At 40.4% G+C, this 26173-nt stretch overlaps 1 protein-coding gene across 2 annotated transcripts in view; it reads left to right on the forward strand.

Annotated features, from left to right (window-relative positions):
• NOX4 (NADPH oxidase 4) overlaps positions 1-26173 on the forward strand; it is a 106691-nt gene that overhangs the window by 62986 nt on the left and 17532 nt on the right. For both annotated transcript variants that reach the window (XM_009881185.1, XM_009881186.1), the window contains exon 12: positions 6661-6742. In XM_009881185.1, coding sequence (XP_009879487.1) covers positions 6661-6742 — 82 coding nt within the window. The remainder of the gene's footprint in view (positions 1-6660; positions 6743-26173) is intronic.

The raw sequence follows: 26173 nt of genomic DNA on the forward strand, positions 1-26173 counted from the left end.
AAACAAAGCTTTTGTGTTTTTTTTCTTTCCGTCACTCATCTTTCAACCTTTTAAGGTCCTTTGGACAAGAACTGCCTTTTATGCTGTTTTTTCATTGGCTGATAAACGGGTATACAGGCATAAATCATGCAGCATGTGTGGTTATAGTGTAAATGAGGGAGGTCTAGTTAGAAATAAATCTGTCCAAGCTAATTTTGACATAGTAGGTGTGACATTTTAAAGCCATAAGAAAGCACCTAGAGTTCCAGCAGGGAAGGGATGTGCTGATGCCAGAATCGGGGGGGGGAATGATTTCCAGCTGGTAAGCACACAGCTAGAGAAAGAGGATGAGCTGACTACTTTTGATGGAGCAAATGCAGATGAGGAGGGAAAGCAGGCTTTACAGACACTTTCTTCAAAGAAAGGAGAATTATTCTGCAACTCCGGAGTGACTGGAAGGTGCACTGCTGACCTGTGTAGTTGATTTCCTTGTTTTTTCCCTCTGCTTAAATAAACTAAAACCCTGCAGAAGAAAATGTTAAACAGAAGGGTGATCACTGGCTTGGAAAATGAAGAGACCAGTCGCCTTTCTGTAAAAGCTTCTCTATTTCCCTTAGATAAATATAAACAACAAGGATTTTTTGATATAATTTTCAACTTTCTGAGTTTTACTAGCTTTTAATTTTTTTGTAGTAGCTCTGTAAATACTGGGCTCTAATTCGTCTTTCAGACTGATCGGGAGGGAAGGAAATGGTGGTGAAAAACCAGGAGAGTTAAACTCCGTGAGGCGTAATGGACTGAGAATCATGGAAGTTCATGCTGGTCAAAGAGTCTGTCTCTTTGTATCAGCAAAATATGTATGTTTTAGGGGAATTCCAAGGCTCATGATATAATCGTTTTCGAACCTTTAGCTCATCAACATTACCTCATCATTGTTTTCTTTCCTCCCCTTTTAATCTGATGGAGGATATTTGTAGCACGGACTCTTCAAGAGGAGATAAGTGACACTTCCTTAACTTAAGAAACTTTGGCCATTGAGGCGACACAGGTCAAACTGAAATATCGGACATTTCAGTTTTATGCCATCTTGTCACTCATCATCATTTTATAGCCCTTAACTGGCAAAGGCGTCTTCCTAAATGCCTTTTCTTTTTCAAAGGCACTGAGGAAGTACTTAATGACAGCATTTCCAAATTTACAGAGCTTGAAAATAAGGCAGATTAGTGGGTCTCAAATCCTTTTAAATGCTGTTGGCTATTTTAAGAAAGCTTAGTTAATTTTTTTTATTTTATTTTTTTTTTAATTATTGCAAGTTGTTGAGGAGCTGTTCATGATATGGGAGGTGCTCCAGGCCACTCTGCATTTTGCATAAAACTAGGCAGATTTTTTTAGTTTGAAATTACCGGGCTTGCAAGTGTCCATACAGTGAAAGATGGAACTGAGATTTGTGTCTCAGTGAACACAAAAGTGCTACAGATAATTAGAGAAACATGACTGCAAGATATCCAAGGGTATGAGTGTGTCATTATCTGTAGACATTTTGGTAGACAGCTAAGCTTCTGGACCACAGTGTTCTTAAAAAATCCCTATCCCAAAAAAGCAATTGCCATCAGTCTTAGGGTGTTCTTCATTGAGTTCATTGCATGCAATTCAACCTGTTTTTATTAGAGGTTCAGAGTGATCTGAAGCTGCTGGGTGACACATCGTTGTGATAAACAAAACAGTAGTATCTCAAACTTCAGTTATATACTGCTATGGCCCCATAGGTAGAGACCCATCAAACTCTGAAAGAGCAGGGATTTGATTTTTCAAAACCCTTGGAATTCAGCGGAGTGACTTTGCTGTTATTTTCTGTAAAATGTTTTGTAACAAGAAGCAGCAAAGAAAGAAGAACCGCAAGGCCTGACTTTTAAAGTCAAACCTGACACAACTGCAGCGTGTCACTTTTGGCATCATCTTTAAAGTGCTAAAGCAGTAAGAGCTTCAGGGGTGTGACAGCTTCAAAAAACAAGGCCAGTGTTCCCTGTGCCGTAGTATCTCTGTCTATAGAAAGTGAATAATAATAATAATAATGTGTTTTAATTCACAGCAACCTTCTATACAAATTATTATTCTTTGCTTTGAGAGTCCCAGAAATTAAAATAATAAAATAAAAATTCCCTCTGTCTCTCTTTCCACCTCCTTAATAGTGTATCCTGGAGAAAAGGGAATTGGACTGTGTAACCAGTTTAAATGGGCTTCAGAGTATGCACCCGTTCTCGCTCAGGTTTTTCTGGCATTACCGTTTATTCACCGTACTGAGCACAATCCAATTCTTGCTTAAGAACAAACATGACACGCATCTAAATATTTCAAAGGGAAAATTTCCCTTGAAACGTATCCTTCTGTCCTTGTAAGTTGCTAACTGATTTGTCAGAGCGAGTACTATAAAGCTGTTGGTGGGCATTTATACTGAGATTCCAGTAGTTGACTTGTGAATATGTTGAGATGGGAGAGGGAAGGAAGAACAAATGGTGAAAAAGAGGGAAGATGTGAGACAGGGAAGAGAGGTTTATGCAAGAGGGCAGATTAAGTTTCTAAAGCTATGCATGACAAACTTTCTTTTCTTCTTTGTAGTCTACAACCTTCTTGATTTCGAAGGACAGGGCATAACATTGTGTTATTCCATCCAGCCCCTAGTCATCCCAGGTCACTATGCTACACATTTAGCTAAACATATATGACCCCAGTGAGACTGCCCAAGTTTAACTGAGGGCTTCTCACTGATCAAGGATTTGGAAGGAACTGTATGCTCAAAATGAAAAGCAGGAGGAAATGGAGACACTCAGCATGTTGAAAAGATAAGTTGGAGCATAAGACTTGACTGTGCAACCATTCTTGATGTCTGTGAGGACTTTGACCTGTGGTTAAACTTATGGGAGAGTCAGTGAGACGATGTCTGCAGTGTCACACCCAGCAGAGTGACAAAACAATCAATGGCATAATTGATCTCAGAACAATGTAAAAAATCATTAGGAAACTAGCTAGCACAGACAAACTGATGCAAATAGCATGCATAGAATGAGAGAGAAGATAATTGCAGATTTTTCAGAAGCAAGCATTTTAAAACTTGAGTTAGTAAACGTTACTCATGTTTGGTTAACAAACCAGACCAACACCTAGACAAAAAGCATCACATTTTCGGTACTAAACTGTAGGCAGTGATGGAAAAAATTCATTTTTGGGAGATGTCTCTCTAAAATGGTCTGAGTAATAAGATTGTCTGTGACTTGGTTTGGTTCTATTGATCAGCTAGTGATTGCAGATCAAAATAATGTAAAATACTCTAATTGGTTTCATCAGTTCTCAAGTCTTTCATCTGTTGTTGTAGCATGGATTCGAAGGAAAATCTTAGTTTTTTGAAAAATCCCACCGCCCCGCCCTTGGAAGGTATCATTGTGATTTTTTTCTTGCAAATTGAAAAGCCTTCTCCTGTCAGGCTTTAGGCTTCTGATATATACTGTTGTAAGAGCACCAAAAGCGCCTATGTTCTGTCAGTAGCTGCCAAAGCTCTCATCACTTCCCTTGTCACCTTGCTGGATAGTCCTTAATGGCAATAGTGTCATTTGCACCAATGTGACTTTTCTGCTGTGCGCACGAATGTGTAATATGAGAATATCATAGACCTGAAGGGTGAAGTATGTACATAATGGTCCTATGGGACAAATTAATCCTAAAGGCTTCTGTTCAGTGTGCCATTTCTCTTAAGAGGATTTACAGGACGTGGAGGCTACGTGTGCTGGAGGAAGTTGTGGGATGTATGTGAGATGAGGTGGAACGCTACCCTATAGTATAAGTGTTGCCATGGAAAAATCAGTAAAGTCATATGGTGAAAAGAAAATACATCTGCCTGGGAAATTTGCCATAGCGTGGGGAAAAAAATAAAAGTTGACTTTAACTAAAACAAGATCCAGTAGGGAAGCTGTTTAGGCCAATTTCAGATGCCATAACTTGGCTGCTTTCACTCCAGCACTGGCCAGTCCTGTCACATTACTATTCAAAATATTTTCAAGATCGTGGCTTGTTGAATTGAGTCCTGGAGTGCATCCAGGTGGCCTGGATCAACTGGAAAGGGCAGCAGCACAAGAAAAAGTCATGGAGCAGGGGCTAGAGATGGAATATGGCTGTCTGCCTGGGTGCCGTCTGTCTTGGGCAGAACAATGGAGCGGGACATATCTGTGACCTCCCCGAGATGTGTTTTGTCTCTCCAAAGAGAGTCACAGGCCCTTTGAGAGGTCTGCCAAACTAGTCTCACTCACATGTAATGTGGTCTTGCACGGTGTTAAACTGAAGAAAAGCATGTCTGCCCATGCTTTGCATGGCTGTTGCACCTGGTTATTGACCCTAAAAAATAAGTAAATCAGACCACCCTGAAGACAAATCCTTAACCATGGTGGCTCGCACCATGTTCAGGTGGTCAAAACCCTCAAGGCATGGAAGGAAGTGCTATTGTTTAGTGTTTGCCACTGAAAACTTCCGCTCAGTCCTCCAGCAGGCACACACAAAGGCTGCTGTTGTTCATACGAAGTCTTTTTATAAAAGATTCCAGTAGCTTCTGTTGTGCTGGGAGATTCCCGAGGTAGGGGTGGAAGTCAGTGTGCTCACTCTGACACATATACAGTTGGATATTTTGCACCAGTGAAAGCTTCCTGAAGCCTTTCAGTTCTTGTCCAGTGGCTTTTGAAGATCATATCATGTCATATCATCTTTAAGGATGACAGCGGTGCCCACGTACAGCATATTGCCACGTACCAGATGACTGCAAAAAAAAAAGCACCTTCCTAAAAATTCAAGAAGAGGTCAAGAAGTAGGTGTAATGGCAAGCTTTTTTTGTCAAGACAATGAGCAGGCTGTTCCCTGAAAATTGTTCTTTGAGTTTCACTCCCATCTTTACAGTATTACATTTATTGTTACGGGCCACATGCAGTCTCTGTCCTAGTTAGGTACAGGGAAAGCTAAGTTACATTTTGAAGATGTAGTAAGAATTTTGGAGATACAAGTGCTTATTTCTTTCAAAATTGAATCTAAAAAGTTGTAGAAATAAAGGAACGAAGATACCAAGTATCAGCCCATGCTCCTTCACTGTCAGATCCTGATGTCTTATCCGAGATGTTTGCAATACATCTTAGCCAGCCGGTGAAAGACCATCTGAGACAACTGACCTTTACAACTGAGCTCTTATGAAGAGAGTTTTTCTTCTGAATTTATTATCCTTTTTTCAAAGCATTGTAGCTTTATAAAGTATGGGTTTGGGTTTTGTTTTCCATTTTAGAGGCTAGATAGCAGAATTGTATGCAAATTAATTTGAGTTTAGTTCTGGTGACATAACAGTACATAAAACTGAGTGTTCAGAAGGCCATCATATACTAACCTGTATGAAAGCTGCTGTGGTTCCTTTTCAGAGCTGGGAGATTCAGATTTTTTTCTCCACTGATTTTCTCTCCTGTGATTTCCTTATCTTGTAAACCTCATGTTAGAGGATATTTGGAGATACATAGGGATATAAGGGGAGGAAGGACTACGCTTATCCTCAGGTTCAGTTTCCAGAATGAAAAACTTATATGGAAAAGACAGCCAGTTTAGAGAAACGCATAGCACAGCTGCTACACACAACACAGGCTACAAACTGTGGTTTAGCAAATGAAGGATAAAACCTAAGCCACAGTTATAAGTTATTGCAGGAAAAGTAGGCGATGGGAAGGTGGGAAGGGCATCACCAGTGTCCTAGGTTTCTGCACCACTGGAGGACTGGTTAAATAAAAGTTGTGGGTGATGGAAAGAAAGAAGGGAACACAGCATGTCCCATGCTATGGAGAGCTACAGGGTGTGCTAAGGGGATTTGACCTGGGTGGGAAATTTCCTTCTATCCCCGAATTAGGGTATCAAGTGAATTTTGAGGAGGTTCCCATCTTCTAGGAACTGAGAAATTCATACTTATAAAAGCTTCTACAGATCCTGCTTACATATTGCATCTAACCACGTCTAGAGAAGGGCACCAGAGAAAAGCAGCTGCACAAACCACAACCACCTTCACTTGGTGGTCGGTGAAGCTAAGTTGCAAAAACCTTACCTACTGCAGATGATCCTGTAATGCAGTTTTCTTAATATGTAGAAGTGCACAAAAAGCAATCCGGTCTTCCAACTGTCCTTGAAAATACCAATGAATCAGTTACCCAAGGACATGTACTGCAATTTAATTTAGATTAATTAATTAACCTATGTTTGTTTAGACTACTGTGATCCTTGAGTGGCTAGTGAATTCTTAGTTGCTGCTCCTTTTTGTTAAGACTAAGCTCTTCAAGGCAGGAGCTGTCTATGTGTGTCTGTGTATGTTATCCAGAAGACCTCAGAAACTTGTAAGAACTACAAGAATTCAATATTGGATCAAAAAGTTAACGTTTTAAAATATTATCAGAAGGGTTTACAGGAAATAGTAATTTCTAGTCTTAGCAGCAGTTTTCATAGATTTTGTTCCCTATATGTTTAGCTTTGTCCTCTGGTAAATATTGCTGGAGAAGAAAATTCACTGATATTACTGCTTTCTTACTTGTGGCCTGAACTTACAATGCAGAGTCACAGTCTGGGTTTGTTTTTTGTTTTTTTCTTTTTTTTCTTTTCTTCTTTTTTTCTTTGTCCTGACAGAAAGATTTCGGGATTTACTGCTTCTACACTCAAATCAAGATACAGAGATTCTGCCCATCTTTCAGCAGAGGCGCTATCCCAAGTAAGTAAGATTGTCTTCTTGGGAGAAATAAAATCTTTATCTATTTGCAGCGAGGGCGAATGAAGCATTTATAGCACTGCACATGCTTTTGGTGTGAAGTCCTAAGGCAGAGCTGTCAGGGAGCCACACTTACACTGAGCTTTGCAGTCCTTCAGCGGTGTCAGGGAGAAGCAGACAAGCTTTGCAAGTGTGCCCAGCTGTCGGTGGGGAGGTGGTGGTGGAGTGCAGACGTTAAGTTGCCTGGATCAGTGTCTGGTGGAGCTTTGTTTCACTTGACACAGTGTTGACACAGGCAGATGTTTTGTCAAGCTAATCCCCACTCTTGTCTTGTGGGATTCCATCATTTATGGTGACAGATTCCCTTGGATTTTGACAGGCTCCCCTCTGGAAGCCTGCAAGCACTAGAAAACATATTTTTTTCTGCCCTTTTTTAAGGATATATGTACAGGCAAACCAAAAGAGTAGTGTTATGTGTTCAGGAGGTCTTGCATGTATTGAGTATCCTGGACAAAACCTCTTCTTCTCCCAAGTGACTTACCTGAATAAAACAATAAAAATGGTCCTTGTTATTATATTGGTTAAAAGAAACAATCACTTTCAGCTAAGTCTTGATAAGAGGCAGTGAAGGAGAAAGAAGAAGACGAAACAGTCCTCACGTTAACCATGACCAGAGCGAGCAATGAAAGGAGGCTCGTGCAGGACAGACAGAGAGAGGAGAGGGAAGAAAGACTGTGCGGAGTCAATCGAGCAATGATGATGGAAATAAACAAAGTTATATATTTTAGTTATTGTTGTTAGCAGGTTCCTGAAATACACAAGAAGCCAGTGGAGCAAAGCGTTAAATACAGCTCTTAAAATCCAGTAATGCGATTTTTTTTTTTTTAAGACCAGGCAACAAATAGAGGGGCTGAGAGCTGAAAACCAGTCACCTCCTCACTGTGAATACTTAAAATTAAGAGCACTGAAGGGTGAAATCCTGACTCTGAAGATGGTGAAATTTTGCAGATTTCAAGGGAGACAAGATTTTATCCCCCCGAATTTATTGTTTGCATTATCTGTTATCACTGTTTTACTGGAATACTATGGAGGTACAATATGTGAAACTGTGGGAGGCACCTTATGTGGATGGACTGGTCTACTTGTTTCACTAGGACTTCCATGAATTATTACTTTTCTTCTCACCCTTTGGAGGACTGGAACAGTTATTTTTCCATGGCAGTAGAATACTTTGCTTGCCTTAGTTGTTTTTACTTATGGTATGGACACTGTCAGAGTAGTCTGAGAAACCAGTTTATCATTCTTCCTCAAAGACCAGATTAACCTGCATACAAATCATTCCTAAGGTGTCTGACTTTCCATTTCCTTATATTCAATTTATTGTTAGCATTCTTGGACAGTACAGTCTACTAGCAATATTATACATTGTCAGATTCATGGGTGAATGAGTGCCTGTTATCTTCTGTTCAATGGATGCTTCAGCTCTTTGAAGATCGTATGACAAATAGTTTGTAGTATGGAGCTCTATTGCTATTTGAAGTCATAGTGGCTTTGCATCCCAAAATGACACGTTTTCAGCCACTTTACTTGGCAAGATTGACTGATTCCTCTAATACACAAAATCAGCCAAACTTTGGCACCGAACTGAAAAAGAAGTTTGCATATGTTCTTAAAAACAATAGATTTCTGTTTATAACATCATTAATTGGTGCAAACTTGCTTGCTTGTTACAGAAATTTATCATTTAGTACAGTTCTTTTAGAAACTGGTTGAAGACTATTGACATGTCCTAATTTCCCTAGAGTTTGTCTTTCAAGTGAAATACTTGTGTTCAGCAAGGTAGTAAACCTGTTCATCTTCATAATATATGTTATCTTATTCCCATGTCAATTTTTTTCCCTTCCCTATTCTCGTTTTCATTGAAAGGTCAGTTAACAGAAATGAAGATAATGAACAGACAGATCTCATAAATCAGTGTCCCTTCATTGACTTCAGCTGAGCAATGGCTGGTTGTACTATGTAAGGATCCGAGCAGTAAGGTCATTTTAATGAGGCATTGTCGTGGAGCACAAGCTAGAGCTTGTAATGCTTAAGGAAATATTAAGAATATGGAAGGTTAAAAATAGAAGAGAAATTTTAGTAATGACTTAGCTGAATAGCTTGACTAAGCAGGGCTTAGTAGGTAGGAAGGACAAAAGTTTGCATGTATTTAAGAGACATATGTCCAAAGGAAGGAGATTGGATAGGAAGATGTTCAGCATCTCTCAGGATATTCAGTCTCATAGTAATAAATATTAAAGGCTAAATGAGCAAACTATAATCCATCAATTTTTGAAAGAAATAGAAACCTTGATGTTCTGGCCTGAATTATGTTCTTGTACATTTATTATATTAAGACTTGCACTCTTTCCCAGGAAACAACAGGATAATTTTGGGTATGTCTTTGTTCTCAGAGAAGATGTCTGTGCACTGGAATGGTTGGAAGAAGTTTTCTAGAATATACGTGCACATTGTTCTGGATTTACTGGGGTAAATGCATCAAAGAAACATGCTTTGCACTCCTGGTTGATGAAGGGAGAAATGCAGGATCTTTTTATGGTCCTTGTGTTTGCCTGAGTTTATTCTGCTGGTCTTGGCTTAGCCAAGAGGAGCAAATACCTACTCTGACACATGGAGGAGATGATAGAGAGGTCTGAGCTTACAAAGATTCAGGCTTGTAAAGCCACATGGCACATCACAGTGCTTCCCTGGATTATCACTGGGTGTCCACAAGTAGCATGGCATCATGAGCATCAGTTCTTATCGTGGCCTGTGGTCTGAGATGCAGTACTGTGCCAGCACATCGGTATAGCATCTGTCCAGACAGCTCAACCTGCAGTATGTGTCCTCTCACTTTTCTTCACAAGGTTATAGAGCAGAATGAGTTTGGCTTTATCTGATGCTTCATTCACATGACAGTGTAACTGTGTCTTGGAAAAATTGTAGTTATTGGGGAAGGAATATGGAAGTATGTTCTCCCATAAATGCCTACAGTGGAACTTAAGGAAATATATGGCACAGCGCATGGTCACAGCTAAGTGAACTAGCAGTACCAGTCTAATCCAGGCAAGTCTTTTTGATAACTAAAGTGAATATCAGAGGATGAAACGTGTGGTTCAGAAATCAGACATCACTAGAACCCGCCCCCATCCATCTCATCAGGAAACTCACCCATCCACAGAGAGAAATGTTTTGAGGAGATAACCTGTCTCCTAGTTGACATGAAGCCATCGCCATGTCTGTGAGGATTTGCATTCCTGAAACCAAGAATAAACCTGCAGCTGTGGGCAGCCAAATGGGTTGGGGTGCAGAGCAGTTCCTGGGAAGAGCCTCTGCATGCAAACCAAATCACAGGCATACTTGAAGCTTGTTCCTTCTCTGCCTCATTCCATGAGTCTGCTGAAGTCACCGAGGTGAGTTCTGCCGACGCTATCCGGCCTGTCAACAAACTAAACTTGTTGCAATGAGTCCTATCCCAATTCATTACTTTGACAATGAGCATTAGGGCTCCTATATCTCATAAAAAAACTTTTCAGAATTTCACTCTTAGCACATTTCTGCAGGAGGTTTTCTCACATTGGTATCTAGCTCATGCTTTCCTTGGTTGCCCACTTCCCTGGTGACGTTCCTACTGTTTATCACACAGATTCACTCATAAAATGCAATAACTGCTGAAGTGCTGACACAGGCTAAAGACGATTGCTCCTGAAGAAGACACTATTATGCTATTAATTGGGCTGTAGGGTCCAGCAAGTGACAGGGTGGTTGGTGCTGGCAGCAGGGGCCAATGTTGCTCCATCCCACTGGGGTCTTTTTGGTCTTTTCCTGCTGTCTCCACTCCACGCCTGACCGCCGGTGCTGTGTGCGCAAGGGAAGGATGCGCAATTGCCTTGCAACACCAGAGAGAAGTGTCTCTTGTAGCTGGGCCTGATAATGTCAAAAGAAAACAAAAAAAACCCAAACCCAAAAGAACGGAACGGTAAGGGAAGTGATAAAAGAAGTGTGAGAGTGAGGAATTAGGTTGGTGGGTGAAAAAGGCAGGAGGGAGGCTGACTGCACAAAACAGCCCTTGAGAGGGACGCGCCAGAAATGCTACTGGCGTTACAGCTTTTTAGCAAATTTCTCTGTGCACAAGTGGCTTGAGAGTTCAGCTGTACTTTATATTTTCAAGATATTCCTGAAATCCACAGAATACGTCTGTGGGTTTTTTAGAGGGATTATTTGCTTCTTTTTTTTCCCCTTCAGAAATATTTACAGTCTTCGTTCTTATCTTCTGTGGGTTTGGTGGAAAATTTTTTGGATGATTCACAGATTTTAAGAACAGAAGGAGCTGTTATGTTCCAGCTAATTTGAGTCCCTTCTTAACATAAGCCATAGAGCATTACCCGATAATCCCTGCAGCAAGCTTCTGGTACAACTGGAGCATGAATTTAGAAAGACATCCAGTCTTTAAATTGAGATGTTAAAAACTGGAAAATTCACAAGCCTTTAGATCAGCTTGTTTCAATTGTTAATTGCCTCATGTATTTATAATATTAATTTCTTTAACTTCAGTTTCCGGTCTGTGCCATCTCACTATACCATTTTCTGCTCATCCGGAAATTCCTGTATCATCTGAAATAGCACCTCCATACAAGAGGTTGGAGGTCATTTAAAAACTTACCCTTCTCTTCTACATATTAAATAAATAAAACTTTCTTGCAGGGTAAGGCTTATTTAAAAGGTCTGTCTCTAATAAATATTTTTTTTCCTTTTAAAACCTTTGCAAAGTGTTTGTTTGTTTGTTTGTTTGTTTTTTAACATGGGCAGGAATTAAGAAAGTATTTTGGTAACTGTTTCCATAATGTGCATATAGAGAAATAACAGCACTTCTTTGTAGTCAAATAGAGAGACAATGTAAATTGTGGACTATCTTATTATTGAAATGGAGTGGCAAAGTGTTGAACTTGGGGAAAAAAAAAAAAAAAAAAGAGCTTAGAACCTGGGAGGTGTAATCAAATAACAGAATATTCCAAATACATTTACTTTCCATCAGTCATAAACTTACAAACTTTTCTTTGTCATATATTCTTAGTAGATTAAGGTAGACTTCTTGTGTATGCAAAAAAATACTGGTCATTTTCACGTCACAAAAAAACCCAGAAAATACAGGATCTTGATTTTTATATATGTATGTATCTTCAAATACATATTTTTGAAGGTCATTTTTGAAAAGCTGCTGAAAGTTTCAGCTCAAACAAAGCCAAATGGCGTTACTCAATTCTCATCATGGACTAGTCTAGACAAATAGGCGGCAGAAAGTTAGTGCCCTAAACCAATGTGCCATCTGGTTCCCAATTGCTACTCATTTTAATGATAATGGATCTGTAATGGATCCGTGCCAATTTACTACAGCTTAAGTTCCGAGCCAAGAAACTGATAATATTTCATAAATAATACCCCAGGAATAAAACTTGTATCTTATTTGTAGCTGTCTTGAAAACCTTTTTCTTTTTAGAGGAAAATGATTTGTGCCTAAGTAGAGAAAGGAGTGAGTTGTGGCTTCTGGAAGTGACGATGCTCAGGCAGCTCATCCGCTGAAATTCCCCCTGAGTCCCAGGTTTAAGCACGCAGGAGAGCAGCTAGCAGGATCGTGGCCCAGGAATCAAATTCAGTTTACATTAGAAACAAAGACAACATCTTCCTTGGTGTTCAACAAGGGGAAAATCAGGACCTATGCATTTGTCACTCAGTCTTCATTGTAAAGGCAAGGAAATTTTTAATTTCAAAAAGAGGGGGAGAACTTTCACAGAGTGATTTTCTATAAAAGGCTTTCTGTGAAGTGCTTTACAAAAGATGTTCTCTTGTTATGGAGAAGAAACTGAGGCACAGGACTCTGAGGTGAGTTACCAGTGTCACCCAGGAACAACTCTCCTGGGGACGAGGCCAGAAATAGAAATTAGGTCTTCTGCAGTGCTTTCAGTTGTGTGCAGTTGGCTCTCTCATCTAAAATAACATCTATCCTGTTTTCCACTGCAAAAACACGTGGCTTGCCCATATTGCCGAAATCAGATGGGAAAGTGCCAAGTGAAGGAGCCTTTCAAAAGTGCCCACACACGCACTTTAAATGCTTTGTGTTGCATTGTACATTAAGCATGAAAATGACTGGTTTTGAAATGCTCCAAGATTTATTTCAAAATGCAGGCTAGAAGCTAACTGTCTCACCAGCAGTGCTGAGCCCCCAGAAAACCCGAGTCTCAGGGAATTTTGATTACTTGATAAAAAAAGAGACACCTGCTTAAGGAGTCTGTAATGACATTTAAAAGAAAACTGAGCTGTTTATAGAAAAGAATGTTTATAAGTTTTTTTAGTGGTTTGAGAATTTGTCTCATTTTACATTCTTTTTTCTTTTTTCCTTTTTTTTGTTTTGTTTGTTTTTCCATGTGACTCGCAGTGATATCAGGTTATGCTGATAAGTTTGCAGACCAGTGCAGAGTTGACCTGCAGGACAATAAAACTTCCACTATAAGTAAAGGGCATTTTCCTGTCATTTGGGATTTTTACCACCTGGTAAGAACAACAGTGGCAATGGAGTAAAGGCTGGTAGCTGTTTATAAAAACAATAATCGTGTTATAGGAGCAATCACATCACTAAAAACGCAAGTGTTGGATCTAGATTTTGTTGAACCATAACGAAAACGGGAAGAAAGAGTACAGTAATTCATACTGTACATGTTTGGGCTCAGATCCCACAAACACTCGTGTGGACACATCCACGAAATAACAAACAGGGCCAAGTCAATATCTTGAAATACTTAGGACTGTACATTAAACTCAAATGTGGGTCATAAATTCCTCGAGACAGAGGCTATATTTGTTTAGAGCATCAGTACAATGCCCCTGTAACTTGGAGCGCAAAATAGAGACACTTTTGTTCTGTTTCCAAAGGCCTCAAGTTCAAGCACCAACACTGCAGAGTGAAGCCGTCCCCTTAAAGCTGAGGGGAATTTTGCTGAGAACTTCAATGGGGCTCAGATAGGAAGTGTAAGGAACTTTGAAGAAACAAGTACAAATCTTTCAGATGCAGAGACTGAGAGATTTGTACAGCAACATACACGCAAACCCGAAGCTCCATGTGCATGTATATTCTCTTTTAAGTACCAAGCAGTCTAGAATGCAGGTTTAACTTAGCTCTGTTTATCATAGCATAGTTGTGGCTCATTAGCAGTCATGAACTGTTTTATGCAAAACATTGCAATGCTCCCAGTTGAGAAGGGGAGAGGGCTGACTGAAAGTAAAAGATGCCCAAACCTTTCAAAATATTTGGGAGATGAAATCATTGCTTTGTTTAAAGTGAATGGTATAAGACAAAACATTACAGCTGGTTTTCATTGTGCTGTTTGGGAGCATGAGCACAGTTCTTGATAAAGCCTGTTGATTTAATTGATGTATACCTGCCTGCTACTAAGCAGCAGCGTGAGGCTGTGGGGAATTATCTGCCACCAGATGTCTTGAAGGATGTTTTTTTAAACAGCTCAAACAGAAGTTATAGTAGTTTGATGCAGAAATTATTAGTGAAGTTCTTTGATTCATTATGCAAGAGAGAGTTACAATGATCCCTCCTGGCCTTATACCCAGTTTTAACGTAGTTTTAAAAATAATGGCTTATATTAGTTTAAAAGATAGTTTCACAATTACCATAGTTACAGAAATCCAAGCACCAGGCTCTTGACAAAGAAAAACAAGTGCTAAAGAGTTGTGGTTGTTGACAGTAGTGACTTCCTCCTTGACTCTATGGATACAAGGGAACAGCATCATTCATTCACTCCTATACGCCTACCTGCACATTAGCAATTTAATTTTGGGGCCCGTGCTTTCAGTGTGGGACGCCGGAGGCTGTTTTCTTTCACAGAATCTGTTAAAGGAGGCAGCATCTTTTGTTGGTGTTTTGTTAGGATCTTGGTGAAAAAGGGATAAAAGAGAGATTATGGCTATAATAAAGGGGAAAATTGACAATATCATTCCCCTAAACATGTGAAAGATACTGGGAGAGAGAAGGGAGTTGCCTACCATGTCTTCCTTTATATTTCATGTAAGACATAAGCAAAAATCATATTTACTGGTCTCTAAGGAGGGCAGAAATCTGGCAACACTCATTGCTATTCTGGCCCTTCCCCAAACAAGGTTTGAAGCAGCAGGATAACTGTTAGACAAACGTCTGAGCTGTACCACAAGTCCTTCTTCGTGCTGTTTAATACCTCAGAAAACAGCATACACTGCTGCTGCCCCTGGGGTAGCACAGCAAGTGTGTGCTCTGGGCAAGAGCAGAGGGGAGCACCAAACTTCAAGCCAAAGGAGACAGCTGCATTGTTCTAGTTTTGCATAAAATGGGCAAGGATGGTTTGCTCTCATCGGGACATGAGCCTGGATTTCAGTTTTAGCAACCTTTTGGTGGGTGGCACTGGTGGCATTGTTCAATTCCAAGTGCCGGGCTCTTTCGTATGTGTGAAGGAGACACTTCACATTTCTTTTTCATGCAACAAGTTGGGCTTTAAGCTCTTGTTGATAATAAGGAGCAAAAAGAGGCCTGTGTTGACCTAACAGCTGTCCCCTGTCTCTTCTGAGAAATGGATAGGAGATCTGGGCTGTAGAATGCCAACAGGACCACCCTGAATTGAGCATCCCCCAGTAAAGGTGTACGTCAACTGCATTTTACGGAGAAAAATGTCTCAGCATCTAGGCTAGAATGCAGCTCAGAAGTAACTATCAAGTCGTAAAAACTGGCAGTGGTAGAAAATCCATCTCATCCAATAGTCTGTTATTCCAGCTGTTAATTATTGTCAATCATGGGGAAGGGAGTTGGCTGATGGTAGATTGTACCCAGTGGCCCAAGCCTAGCCCCAAGGAAAGTTCTTCTATGACCACGTCAAGTGGTTTGTAAGAATCACAAGTGCTTTTGAACGGCCAGACAGCTAGCAGCTGGAAAACATTGTTAGCAGCTGCAGAGCAGCAATGGCCCATGGTATTAGCTGCCAAATCCTTTCCGAGTGGTGCCTAATCAGCTAGCTGAGGCTGTTCATGAGCAGAATTGGAGACTAAAGTAGATAAGTCCTAACACAAAAGCTGTTTGAATAGAAGATATGAATGGAGTTGTTGGATGGCGAAGATAAATTGGGTGATATTCACAGTTCCAGGTTGTTGTTTTTTTAATAGAAGAATTTTGTGGGTTACAGATTTGTCGGAAAATTACTGGTCTAAGCATCTGTGCCTAAAGTGAGGCATTACATTTGTCAAGTGAGGTGACTAGCAATGCTTTTCCTTGGTATCATGAACGTAGTGACATTTTTTCTCGCCCCAAAGCAATGACAGAAGCTGTGTTATAGGCACGGACCAGAAAGAAAGGATACGAAAACAATTTGCTTTCAAACCTAATAGCTTTCATGCTACACTTTGCTTTATGAATTAATTATCCATTGCTGTCAAGGTATCTTTGTAATATGAGGTTTAGATTAAGTTTGCGTGTGGTTGAAACTCATTTAGAACCAAACTCTGCAAGGAATTTTCCTCGTTCCTCTGGGAGCTTGTATAAAGCAAAATTGCTGCATGTTGCAAAAACGCACATGGGAACAGGGTCAGTCCTCCCACCCCAAATCCACTTGACCAGTATGGAAAAGGTAACAGATACCGCAGGCTATGCAGTTATCAGTGTGAGTGTTCTCTGTATCCTATTTGGTTTCAAAAAGTACTCAGAAGTGTCTAATGAAAGCCATATGCACTTCTGAGGACTGGGGTCTTGCTTTCCTCTGCATGGTATATTGTGATGTTACCTAAGGATATTATAGCTTTGTATTTCCCTTCACTGTATACTGTCTTTAAGGTATAAAATAGTTTTTTAGATACATTACGGTTGGTCATTTCTAATATTGGAATGTTTAGGGTATAATTAATTCCTCTTTTAAACAAATCCCTATAAAAGACTGAATTTCTTTATTATATCGATTTCCCTCTGCTAAACCAATTCTGAAGGCCTCAAAATAGATTAAATTGTCCTTTTTTGCATGGATAGCTGAAGCTTCCTAAACAATATTTGAAATTCAGGCATTTATTTCCAGTGTTTTCTCCAAAATGAAGGTATTTGCCTCCCCTCTCAAAAGACTTTGAAAGCTATTTGTAGTTTATTTTTTTTTGTGCATACTTTTTATGTTGTTAGGGAAAATAGAGCAATGAAAGTGGTTGGTGACAATTTCTCCATCACATGGTGCTATTATTACCAGAGTAAGGCCAAAGAAATTGTGGCGGAACTGGGCCAGACATTTGCTTGCTCTTCCATCTCCGAGTGCATTTTCAACTTGGATGAGCCAAATCATGTAGATGTAATGTTACATTGTGAAGGAGTCATAAACCTGATGTTCTGGGCCTTTGGGCACTGTGAAGATGAAACTCTGTGATCTTAACAATACACCAAGACTATCTCCTGCCATGGCGGTTTTCAAGGGAAGCAGTTCTAGGATTTCAGCTAATCCATCAGTGGGAGTCTGAAGTGTGTTGGAGAGATCCCATTCACTTTGTTCGAATCTGGGAAACTGGCACTTTGTTCAAGCTGGTATAAGATAAAATCTGGCAGAGATGTGAACCAGACTCAGGCTTTCCATAATTTTTTAGTGTCAGCTGCAAGAAAGACTAGAAAGTACCAAAATCCATTAGTTAAGGTGATACGGCAGGCTGTGCCAGTGTTTCTGATTGGGAAGGGCAGAGGATGCTGACCTGAAGGATCACAGCTGATCTGAAGTGTCTAAACGTCATTGGTTACGTATTTCAGTTATGTCCCAGTGAAATGCTATGCTGCTTTCCCTCCAGAAAGAGCAAACCTTCTGCGAAGGGCAATCATTACATGCCAGCCTCTCTGTCGGCCCTGTTTTGTTTCAAGGAGAGGACGTGGAATTTTGCTTCATCTCACATATGTCAAGCTTGCTGGCGAACTGAAGAAAAAGTCTCTAAGTTTGGGTTCTGAATGGCTTGGAAGGGAGTAGTGATGCTGAATGTTGTGTGGTCTGATTGGGAGGAGGGAGGGAGGGAGGGAGAGCAGGGAGGAAGAAAAGGCAGATGTAGCTTTCTCTTTTGTGCACAGTCCACACGTTACATGGAGAAAGATACTTTAATTCAAAAGAACAGGTTTACCTTATGGGATCAGCAGAGCGAAATAAAATGAGCTTGTTCAGCTGCGCATGGCTCAGAGTGTAATGAGAGCCTCTGGGCACTGCTCTTCTGTGACAGGCAGGTGATGCTGGTATTGACGGGCAACTTGAGCTCCTTCTGTCTTGTGTTGGGGAGGTGGGTTTAAGGGATGTCTTGTTAATTTATTCGCAGATCGCTGGGTCCCCAGGAGAAAACGGGCTGTGAGTTTGGCGTCTCGAAGGCTTCTTTCACCCATGGTACCATTAGCATGCACTTGAGCATCTAATTCCAAGCTCTAAGTGCAGCAGAAGGGCTGTCCCCTGGGGCTCAGCCACCGCTTCCCTCTTTCACAGTCAGCACAAGCAGCACTTCTGAGATGGGGAACTTTTCAAGCTGTCAGTGCCCCGTCTGCAGCAGTGCTTTGCTGTTTGAGTGTGGTTTTGTGTGTGTGTACGCATTTTGCCTTCACGTTATTAGAAGGCAGTAACTAGCTGTGTAGTGATTCTTTTTCTTGGTGCAGATTTGCACTACAATTAAGGAATCCACTTTAAAGGATTGGTGCAAACAGTGGTTATCAAAATTTGGCCTGGCTCCGTCCAGTCATTTGATAGCAAAATAAAGCAGGTTGGCTGCAAGCAACTCTAAAGAACATCACTGGAGCTTAAGAAATCCATTTATCTCTACATTGGCTATGCCAGCTACACATGGTCAGATGAACCCCCCACACTGCATTAACTTTGTTGTTCGTTAGTTGGCCCTGCACTCAGATTCTGGCATCAGTGAATAGCATCTGCACCGTGTGGAAGTGTTTTGGCAGTTAAGAGCCAATTAAATTTGGCTCGTTCCCCTGTTCCATCCTTCTTATGATGTCCAAGGAGAAGAGTCATGACTGAAATATTTAGCATCTATTAAGAAAAAAAGAAAGGTGTCTTGATTTTGCTGAGTCTCAGGGTCTGTTTGTCCCTGCACTTGAAGGTCCCTTGGAGGATGAAAGTTCAACAGATATATTGCACCATAAAACTTGTTCACATAAAAAAAAAAGTATCAAAAGTGCTTGTGAATCATGTATGGTTTTATTACCATTGGGTCACAGGTGGTAAAAATACCCTGTGCACTTAAGTGTTGGAGCACTGTCATGTAAGGTTAACCAAACTGATGGAATAGAATCAAGAAGGAAATAACAGCGCTGGTGCCTTTATCCACAGTCATCTTTACCCTTTCTTTCACTTGTTTGTCTTGGCAAGACTTCTCCAATGAGATGTGAAGCTGTCACTTACCCTTTTTTAAACTGTATATGTCGGGTCTGCAGATAAAAACCATCAGTTAGACAGATGAAACCATAAAACAATGAATCTCTAGAACACTCCTTTGTGTGATGTTATCCTTCTTTTCCTTTCATTTTCTCATTAAGGACTGTAATCCATAAATTGATGGGATTTACGACCATCATTATAGATGTATCTATGGGCCTCACAGCCTTTTAATGAAGTCATTGTTGCAATACTCTGCTCTGTTTGAGCAATATAGCTATTCCTGTATAACAGGTAGACACTCTCACGCGGTGTCAGAGTGACTTGGCCAAGTTCTCCTAAGGAAGGTACGGCAGAGCGCGGGTTGGATGCCAGCACAGCACCTCAGCTGCTGCATTCTTCCTTCCTCTTTGTGCTCTGTTTATAATGTTCCTACTCCAAGGGGGAAAGTGCCTTTTGATTAGGGACTTTTGAGCACTTCCACAATAGATGAAGCAGTAATAACATTAGAAACATGTGGTGGTGGTTTAGTAAATGGTTGATGAATGCGACCATTAGGGAAAACATAAATGCAGTTTTCAGAATCTCAGAAAGGAACAACCAGAAAGTATTCACCTGTCAGTCCAATTTTTACTTTACAATTTGTTTAAATTACAGTCGTTAAAGGAACCCTTAAGCAGAAAGAAAGTAAATGGTATGTGAAACACCTAAACCACTGATCACAGCTGATGGATACAGAGTGAGATTTTAAAAAATTAAGGTTTGGTTGGTACACAAAACCTAGAGAACTGGGATTTCATCCATCGTGTACTGCCCATGTCCTGGTGTGGTTACTTACAAATATAGGTACCACAGCAGAAGAAACAGTAAAAAGTAGACTCGGTGTATATATACACTTGTATAGTGGGTATCTGCTTGACAATGTATCTTTCAGTCCTGCAGAACTAAATCCTGGTATCATGGAATTCAATGGCATTTTTGTCATTTGATTTTTCCTGGAATCAGATGGGTTTTTTTGTTTTTTTTTTTTTTTTTGCATAGAGCATTTAGCAATGTATTGTCTAAACAAGAATACAGCACAGTGTATTGAAGAAAGAAAAAATGTAAAAGTCTGCTGACAGGTGGCAAGCAGCAAATTGTTCTTAAGCAGACAGGTGAGGTATCAAATATGCAGCAATTCATCTTGGGACTTGTTCTTTTCACTATATCAAGTAACGAATGACAAGGAGGGAGATGTAAACACCAAGTTAATTAAATCCTTGGGTGACCCTGGGCCAGGGAGGATAGTATATTTCAGAGCAGATGGATTAAAATTTCTGAATGATCTGGCAAATTTCAGGAGGTGCGTGGAAGAAAAGGAAGATGAGTTGGAATAGCAGAAATGTCAGACAGTTCACCAAGAGAGAAATTATCATCATCAAAGAAGAGTGATGTGGGGCTAGGGGGGGCGGGGAATGCTAGGACCATACTTAGCACTTTATAACAGCCTTTTGTCTGCGTGTGTCAGAGTATTACACGTATTAAATTAAGTATTCCCAAGATTGTGAAGGGGTCTGAGAAAGTGTTGCTACCTCATTTCACCAAAAGGAAGAGAATAGCTGAGGATGTAAATGACATTCTGGAAATGACAGTGGATCAGCATGAGGGAGATGGGATTAAAAGGCAGGGCTTCTCTTCCTCTTTCACTGATCAAAACTGGCATTTGAGGTCAGACCTGGGGCACAGTCCTGTGATTTGCATTTCACAATGACAGTGAACATGATGGGGATCGGCTTGACCAGTGTGGGGCTGCAGGAGACTGATTTTACGCAAGAAGTCTCACAAGTCGAGATTTCATAGAATCATAGAATGGTTTAGGTTGGAAGGGACCTTGAAGATCATATGGTTCCAACCCCCCTGCCATGGGCAGGGACACCTTCCATTAGACCAGGTTGCTCAAAGCCCCATCCAGTCTGGCCTTGAGCACTTCCAGGGATGGGGCATCCACAACTTCTCTGGGCAATGTGTTCCAGAATGACCAGACCAGTTACACGCAATGTGGTTTCTCTGTATATTCACAGAGCACCTTCAGGGGGTCTGGTCAATAGGAACTGGTATTGGATCTACAGGAAGACCCTCTTATTCTTTCATCATGAATCTGTGCCAGGTGTGTTCTGCTGTGATGGCCTTCCTCTATTCTCCTCAGTGCCTTATAGTCACCTTGTCCTACAGCGGTGTTTCTCACCCAGTGGGTTGTAACCCTCGGGGTATTTATGAAAAGTAAGGGTGGGAAGGGTTATGAGAGTAATTATATATTTGAATTACTTAATCTCTAGTCCTCTCTCTCTGTGTCTCTCACCAAGTCACTCGCTCATCTGTCTTGTTCAGGGTCACCCGTTCTCTCTCAGCTTCTTAAAACTCATAGAGATGCTAAAAATAAGACTTTCTGTTATCATGGTTACTCTTACAGCGCATAGAAAGGTAAGAGCTTGAAGGAATTTAAAAATTCAAGGGATGAAAAATTCTTCATTTTGAATAACCCAAGAGGCAGAGAGCTGTACAGAGGCATCTTTGTATGTCTAAAAAGGTAGTAATGATGACACTGCCACCTGTGAATAACGATGCCGTTATATAGAGCCTTGGCAGGACTGAAATTGGAACACTGCGGACAATAATGGGCCGCTCACTCTAAAAAAGCAGAACTTGAAATAAGAAGTTGGAGCATATTCAGAGAAAAACAATGAAGAGGTCAAGATGGCCAGGGCTGGATTGAGCTCATCTGTGATGTAATGCAGTATATTCTCTGGTAGCTTGATAAGCTTCTGCCTGTGAATCTATATGCAGTCTCATCTATAGCCTTATGTTGACTTCAGAAATTCCTTCTCCAAGTTGGGTGATCTCATTCTTAATCTGGCATTTTACTGCAGCTATGTGTGGTTTACGTCTGGAGGTGTTCTTTCCATTTTGGCCTTGCCAGTTTTCTATATTGCTTTCCAGATAAGAGGCTGTCTGCCTAAGGAAGTGAGCTTGTCTGACCATTGCCGAACATCTGGGAACCATTTGAAGTTGCCTTCTCAGTATCTTGCAGACATCACTCCTCAACTGTCTGAGCAATTTTTAGAGAATTTCTTTCTAGGCTTCTTGGCAGCTAAGTCCAAGCAAAGATATTTTACAAACCCCCAAACCAGTAGTTATTTACTTCATGAAGTAAAGAATGGGAAATAGTAAATAAAAGGGAAATAAAAGCAAATAAAAGGGAACCTACTCCTATAGGCACATTCAGCAGCCTGTGTAGGACGTGAGGCTCATGGAAAGCATCTTTCCTTAAAGAAAGTGTAGCTATGAGAGACATTCCCTTACAAAGAGAGTTTTCTGGACAAAAGATGAGCTTGGGACTTGACAAAGTCACCCTAAGACAGAAAAGAGTCTGCAGTGAGACATGGCAATTTTTTCTTGAGGATTTATTACATTTTAGGTAGCATATTTATACGTAGGTTTACTATATATCGAGGATCCCATTTTATTGCAGGATTGACTACTTCATTCCAACTGCAGAATTTGTTGTGATTTTTCCTTGTTTTTTTCTTCTTATTCTCTTCATTTTGAGTTCTTCATCTCTACATAATCTAGTCCAAAGAGCCTGAGCGGGCTGCCTTTAGAGAGGATCATGGTATGCCTGGCCTTGTCTTCAGACTGATTTGCTGCCAACTACATCTTCCACCACTCTAGTCAGCTTCTTCTCTCCTCCTCTTTTCTTTCTGCAGATACCTAGCTAGGATTTTAATTTCTGCACTTGTCATTCTTGGGATTTGTCAGCAGGTGCCAACTTTTCTTTCCCCATCCCTAAGGTGTATTATCAGAGCTTGACCAGGAAAGCCTACTGGCAGTGTGGATGTCTAGTTGGAGTGGTCTGCTTTTTCCCCTAGCTGACTCTGTCAAAAAGGTATTTTGGCATAATATGCCCCCTGAATGTATTTTTAAGTGCAAAGCAGCTTCCAGGGGGAGCAACTAGTACATATCATATATGTACTAACTGTCAGGCTTTCCTGAGTCCTGAACTCCCATGTAGACTTTTTTTTTCTTTCACTTAACTTGAAAATACCCGAATGCTGGCTTCAGATACGCCATAGTACCCTCAGGTACTGATGCTGCTTGTATTTCCACTGACATGGGGATGTGGGATATCCTGTCTCAGTGAATATAATTTACCAAGTGAGGAAGAGGGCTCAGCGCTAATGTCAGCACTGCTTGTGAGAAGGACCCATGCTGTCTGGTAGATGGTAACTGAGATGACCATCAAAGGGACAACTATAGGCAAGAAAAAACTTCCTGTAAACATTAAAAGAGACAAAAGGTCAGATATGGAAGTGGATTATGCTAAAGCAGAAATACTGTTCGCAGTGAGATGGACAGATAAGTACTGTGCCAGTGAGTAAGTTGTGAAGAAACATGGCCAACACACTCAACCTACTTGTTGCTGATCTGTATTACCACTTAATGATAATACACATAAAACTAAATTTTCAAAAGGCAAGTTATAATAGGTGGTGCAGTCATTACAAATACCCTTCTTTTACTTTATTAGCTAAGGCAAAATCAGTAGGAGACAAGTTTACCGAGAGGCAAGGCACTTCACAGAATAGATACTGTAATTGGTAAGGAAATAAGTGGAAAATTGGATTTCTTGTTATAATAAAATAAATTATGTGTGATCTTTAATCAAAAGAATACATTTTGGAAACATTTTATAAAAATGACAGTAAAAAGGCTGCCATGGAGAAGAATTAATACAACATTAATTAAGAATATTGACCCAAGAATTTGGTACAGAAAGTACATGTACTTTCAGAGAACAAAGTTGTCTGAATACATAATTATACTTGATTGTAGTTCTCATAGTGGTTTTACAGACCTTTTTAATGAAGTGAATGGTCTAAACTGTTGCTTCTCTCTTATGATAGTCAGCAATGAGTAATAAGAAATATGGGCTCTCCATGAATACTTTAGGCAATATTTGGGCAGTTTTTTTCACTTTTGAGGAAAATGAACTTCGTCTGAGAAATTACCTTCAGTTTGCTCTGGGAGTCATGAAGAAGGAAGGGCCAAGCTTTCAGGGGTGTCCGTCAGTTGTGCACGTCTGTTTTCTGTTACCTTCAGTGGCAGTTCTCTATGCTTTTTTGAAATTTTCCTTCATAGTTATGAGGTTCTTTTCTCCTCCTCCACCATCCTCCTCACTCCTCTGTTACAAATCCAGCTCCCCATAGGTAGTGGTACAAGTTTTGTTGCTTTAGTGTTCCAGCATACTCCAGGGGGATCTTCTACTCCTTGAACCTGCATGACATCTCATAGAAAAACATGGATCTCAGTTCAGGGTTTACAGAAGGAGCCTTATCCAAGAAAATGCAGGTGCCTGCTCTGCTTTTCCACTCTCTTGCCCTTGTCATCATACCTTCAACATATTTTCTCTTGCTAAAGATGTTGTAGAAATGGAAATTCTTCTTCAGTCATCTCTGGGCCCTTGAGAGTAAAGTAGGCTGAGGAACGGCCGATTTCATTTTGTTTTGCCCAGCCAGGGAGAAATAAATGGAACTGAGATGCAATAAACCCGATGGCTTTTCTAGAATTTTAAAAATAATTATAATTTGGCATGTTTCTATGAGAAGAAAATCTGATGCTAATTGATTCTATAGGTTTTGAGCCATCTACATTGTTATAATTGGATGTTTCACGAACGGATAAAGGACACAACTTCTGTGGAAGAGAGAAGGCATCTTCTACAAGCTCTAGTACCTATTGAAAGAATATGTTTGAAGTTGAAGGGAAAAAATATGAATAATCAATCAGAAATTAAACTCAAGCTGTTGAAGAAAGGAGAGGATGCCTAATGAAATCAGAATTAGAATCATAACACTGCAATCTTCTGCAAAATAGTATATAAAGTTAATTGGACCCACTGGGTTTTGAAAGCTCACTTGTCTAAGGGGCTGCTGTGTTCTTTAATGAAAACATCATCCTTCACAATGTCAGGAGAACATATGGGAATCTCTGATCTCGCATGCCAGATGTCACATTTTGTTACACTTTTAAACCTTGAAAGCCATTGTAGTTTCAGAAATCCTTACAAACCAAGGATGATGTGCTTTGTTCAGTGGTGGTTCTTCATCTGTAAAAGGCCATTGGTAGTGAAATGATGTCAATAATCACAAACCCTCTGGAAAAATAGTGTTAGAGAGTACACTTACTAATTAAGGTTTAAATAATGACATGAAGTGTCATATGTTGACTTCAAAAGGTGAAGCTGCTGTCTTGACTTCTGTTGCAGAAAATGTTTGAAAAATCTTTGATAGTAGTAAGTGCAGCTTCTTTGAAAAATAAAATCATGTAATTTGTTGTAATTAGGTTTTTACTGAAAACTGTGGATTGAGCCTTGGACCCCAAGGTCGTCTTCTGTAGGCGGTTTCACTTTTTGTAAGCCTTCAATATGAAAGATTGCCTCTCTTACAGGTCTCAGATTTGGGTGCTTTCCAGTAATTCTTCATTCCTCTGTATTATCCTAGTGCCCTGAAGAACCATTCATGCATCAGGAAGCTGTCCTGATACATGCAATCACACAGCAGAGGGCCTGTCCTGACCAAACCAACTTAAACCAGAACAACAGGAGACACCAGATGGATACAATCAGACAGCAAAATTCAGGGAAACAAAGAAAGTACTGGGCCAGAATATGACTGAGCTATGGCGAGCACATCAGCAGTCTTAACTACTGTCAGCTTCTGGTTTGTTGGTTTTTTAGATATGAGAGGAAAGAGGAGTCTTAAGGAAGAATTTGAAAGGAGATAATGAAATAGCTCTGCAGATGTTTACAGAGATTTCCTCCCAGGCATGAAGGGCAGTGTGGGAGGAACATGAAGGCACTTGTTTGAATATTTATCACATGGGGGTGGAGGCTGGTATTGTGGGTTATCAGAGGGAGGCGATGGCATCTCTCTGGTACCTAAGAGTTACAGCAGCA

This window comes from Charadrius vociferus, unplaced genomic scaffold (genome assembly GCF_000708025.1).
Source record: "Charadrius vociferus isolate BGI_N301 unplaced genomic scaffold, ASM70802v2 scaffold1, whole genome shotgun sequence".
Lineage (NCBI taxonomy): Eukaryota > Metazoa > Chordata > Aves > Charadriiformes > Charadriidae > Charadrius > Charadrius vociferus.